At 41.8% G+C, this 2,860-nt stretch overlaps 1 protein-coding gene across 1 annotated transcript in view; it reads right to left on the bottom strand.

Moving 5' to 3' along the window:
• Positions 1 to 985: 985 nt before the first annotated feature.
• LOC102201687 (ras-related protein Rab-9A-like) overlaps positions 986 to 2,860 on the bottom strand; it is an 8,374-nt gene continuing 6,499 nt past the window's right edge. Inside the window, exon 3 of the mRNA XM_005752906.2 lies at positions 986 to 2,558. Within this exon, the coding sequence (XP_005752963.1) occupies positions 1,868 to 2,479 (612 nt within the window). The 5' untranslated portion in view covers positions 2,480 to 2,558 and the 3' untranslated portion in view covers positions 986 to 1,867. The remainder of the gene's footprint in view (positions 2,559 to 2,860) is intronic.

Raw genomic sequence — 2,860 nt, 5'->3', positions numbered from 1 at the left:
CTTAATACTTCCTCTTTGGATCGTGCCTTGGCATAGAAATTAATCTTCTGTTCACTGACTAAGCAGTTATCTATGGAAGCTCGTTCCAATGGATAAATAATCAGATCATCTCAAAATTTTAAGTCAGTAACCTGAAATTTTGACTTGGCTGCCTGGTAAATAAATACATTTTATCTATTTATTTATTTTTCAAGTGGCATGAAGAAGCTTCAGTAGTGATCTAACTAAACATTTTAGCTCTAATTAAAACAATCATTTGCATTGTAGCCTTTTTGATCTAAAATAGTAGATAAACACAAGCGTTAATAATTACATTAATTAAGACTCTGTGCCAAATAGCATTAGTAACACCTGTTTGTCTATTATTCTAGCAAATGCATACATCAAATTAAAACGTTAGATTAGTTGAATCTTTGAAGTCGTTTCCAGAGTATAAAAATCCTACATGACTCATGAGCTTGGCAGCTTTGCAGGACAAAAAGAACAAGTCATTTCTGAAATCACAGGTAATTCCAGCTGAGATAATTGTATGCTGCTGCCACCGTCTGTGTCACGGGAAGAGAAAAGTAGATGTTTCTTTCTCAGAATGCCAAAGGAAATTAGCAGATATGATAATGTTTTTTCAGGCACGCATGTGGTTCTAAATATTTGAGCTGTGGAACTACTGAACACCTACGGTTCCAGACTATAAAGAAACTGAAAGACGCCACACAAACTCAGTCTGCCCACACGGGTGTTTTCACTCATGTTCCAACAAAATTGCTGAAAAACATTTTTTATTATTTAATGGATATTATTTAGAGTCCAAGGAGAGCTCTCCTAACATTCAGCCTAATTTCTAACACATCTGAGGTCTAATGCTAACATACAGGAAGAATAGTGTGACGCTGGAACGATCTCACCATTTTCTGACACAGGGGCACCACCTTGTGGATCACAATGGTACTGCAACACAAGTGAACCGTACAGATACCCGGTGTTTCTCCAGTTTTGGGTTCTGTTTTATTATCAGTTTAAAAAACACAAACTCCTTTAACCGTAATTACAGTAATTTAAGCATTACAATAGCTGATGAATAAATACTAATAAACACAAAACATTAACTCCAGCTAGCAACATTTTGAAAATATCTGGTTTGACATTATTATGCTGCCAAAATAGAAAATAATATCATTTAGTTTACATCCATTTATGTGTTTATATAGATGGAAAAGAAGGTGTGTCGTGTGTTTCTGAAGCAAAAACATTACTAGCTTTAAATTTAGGTTGTTTTCTGAGAGGTATGCATCTGACTCGCAGGTCTGTTTAAGGATAATTAGTATTAAACTGCTGTAAAAGCCATTTTGTAGCTTAGGTTTTACTCCTTCATATTGAGCACAGTGTCTGCTTCGGTGTGCAAAAACAATCGTAGAGGACTTTCTGTGGCTTCCAGACGCAGCTCCATCAGTGACATAAAAACCATCAGCGAGTCTGAAACACCAACTGGTGGAAATCCTGTGTTTAGTGGTTTAGAGGTGACACAATTTAGCTTGTTTTCTTTGTTTTTTTTAATAAATTGAAAACCCCATTTGAGTTATTCACAATTTATAAATCGAAACATCCAAATGAGAAATGTTAATGATTCAATTTGTTTCTGTGAGGGACTAAATGTAACCGACATCATAACGTGTAGAAATCATGAATAACTGCACAAAACTGCTGATTTGCATCAAGACTCCAGCCGAGGACGTCACAGGCTGCGTTGTGGAGCTGCTGAGCCACCGCCAGTGCCCATTTTCTGCAGAAAACACACTCCCTGTGTGCCCTCTGCAGGAGTATCACATGATCTCCTGCTCGCTCACTTCCTGTCACACACTGAAGGCTGAGCTCAGCAGCAGCTGTTCTGAGCCTGACTCTTCCTCTGCAAGTCCACCGTGTTGGTGTCAGTGCTGATGAGGTGACCATCTCTGTCATCTGTCATCTGAATGCGACGCACTGCCTCCTCAAAGGCCGACGCTACATTCGTAGCATCCTTGGCGCTCGTCTCAAAGTACGGGTGTCCGCCGTTTTCGCGACACCACTTTCGAGCGTCCTCCCCAGACACCTGACGCTCAGGGATATCCAGTTTGTTTCCCAGCACCACAAAGGGGAAGCTGTCGGGGTCCTTTATGTCAGCATAGTAAGTAAACTCCTTCTTCCAGTTCGCCAGGTTTTGGAAACTCTGTCCGTCGTCCAGGCTGAAGGTGAGCAGGCAGCAGTCGGAGCCGCGGTAGAACGGCGTGCGGAGGCTGCGGAAACGCTCCTGACCCGCCGTGTCCCAGATCTGCAGGGTGACGCGGCGCCCGTCCACCTCCAGCTCTTTGTTCAGGAACTCCACGCCTATGGTGTGGAAGAGGTGCGAGTCGAACTTGTTGGTGATGTATCGGTTCATGAGTGACGATTTGCCCACGCCACCGTCCCCCAGAAGGATCACCTTTAAGAGAGCGGATTTGGACATCATGAAGCCTGGTGCTTTGGACTGACTACTCTGAGCAGGGAGACCGCACGGGACGGCCGAACGATGAAGGAAGCAGTTTGACCTGCAGAGGAAAAAAGTCACGATCAACTCAAAGAATAGTTTTAAATATGGAAATGTTCAAACAAAAGAAAATAAAAACAGATCTATTTATTTTACTTAAGTTCCAAATGTTCATGGTAACATGATGAATGAAGGTGGTCATACCAAATATTCACCCTCAAGCTGGTTGGAATTGCACATGCTCTGTTTGTGCCTCATCTACTGTAATCACATGTACAGTGGGGCAAAAAAGTATTTAGTCAGCCACCGATTGTGCAAGTTCCCCCACTTAAAATGATGACAGAGGTCAGTAATTTGCACCAG

The sequence above is a fragment of the Pundamilia nyererei genome, unplaced genomic scaffold (genome assembly GCF_000239375.1).
Source record: "Pundamilia nyererei isolate P.nyererei 1_Seehausen unplaced genomic scaffold, PunNye1.0 scaffold00390, whole genome shotgun sequence".
NCBI classification, from domain to species: Eukaryota; Metazoa; Chordata; class Actinopteri; order Cichliformes; family Cichlidae; genus Pundamilia; species Pundamilia nyererei.
Note: the sequence above shows the minus strand (reverse complement) of the source record. Positions and strands in the feature narration are given on the sequence as shown.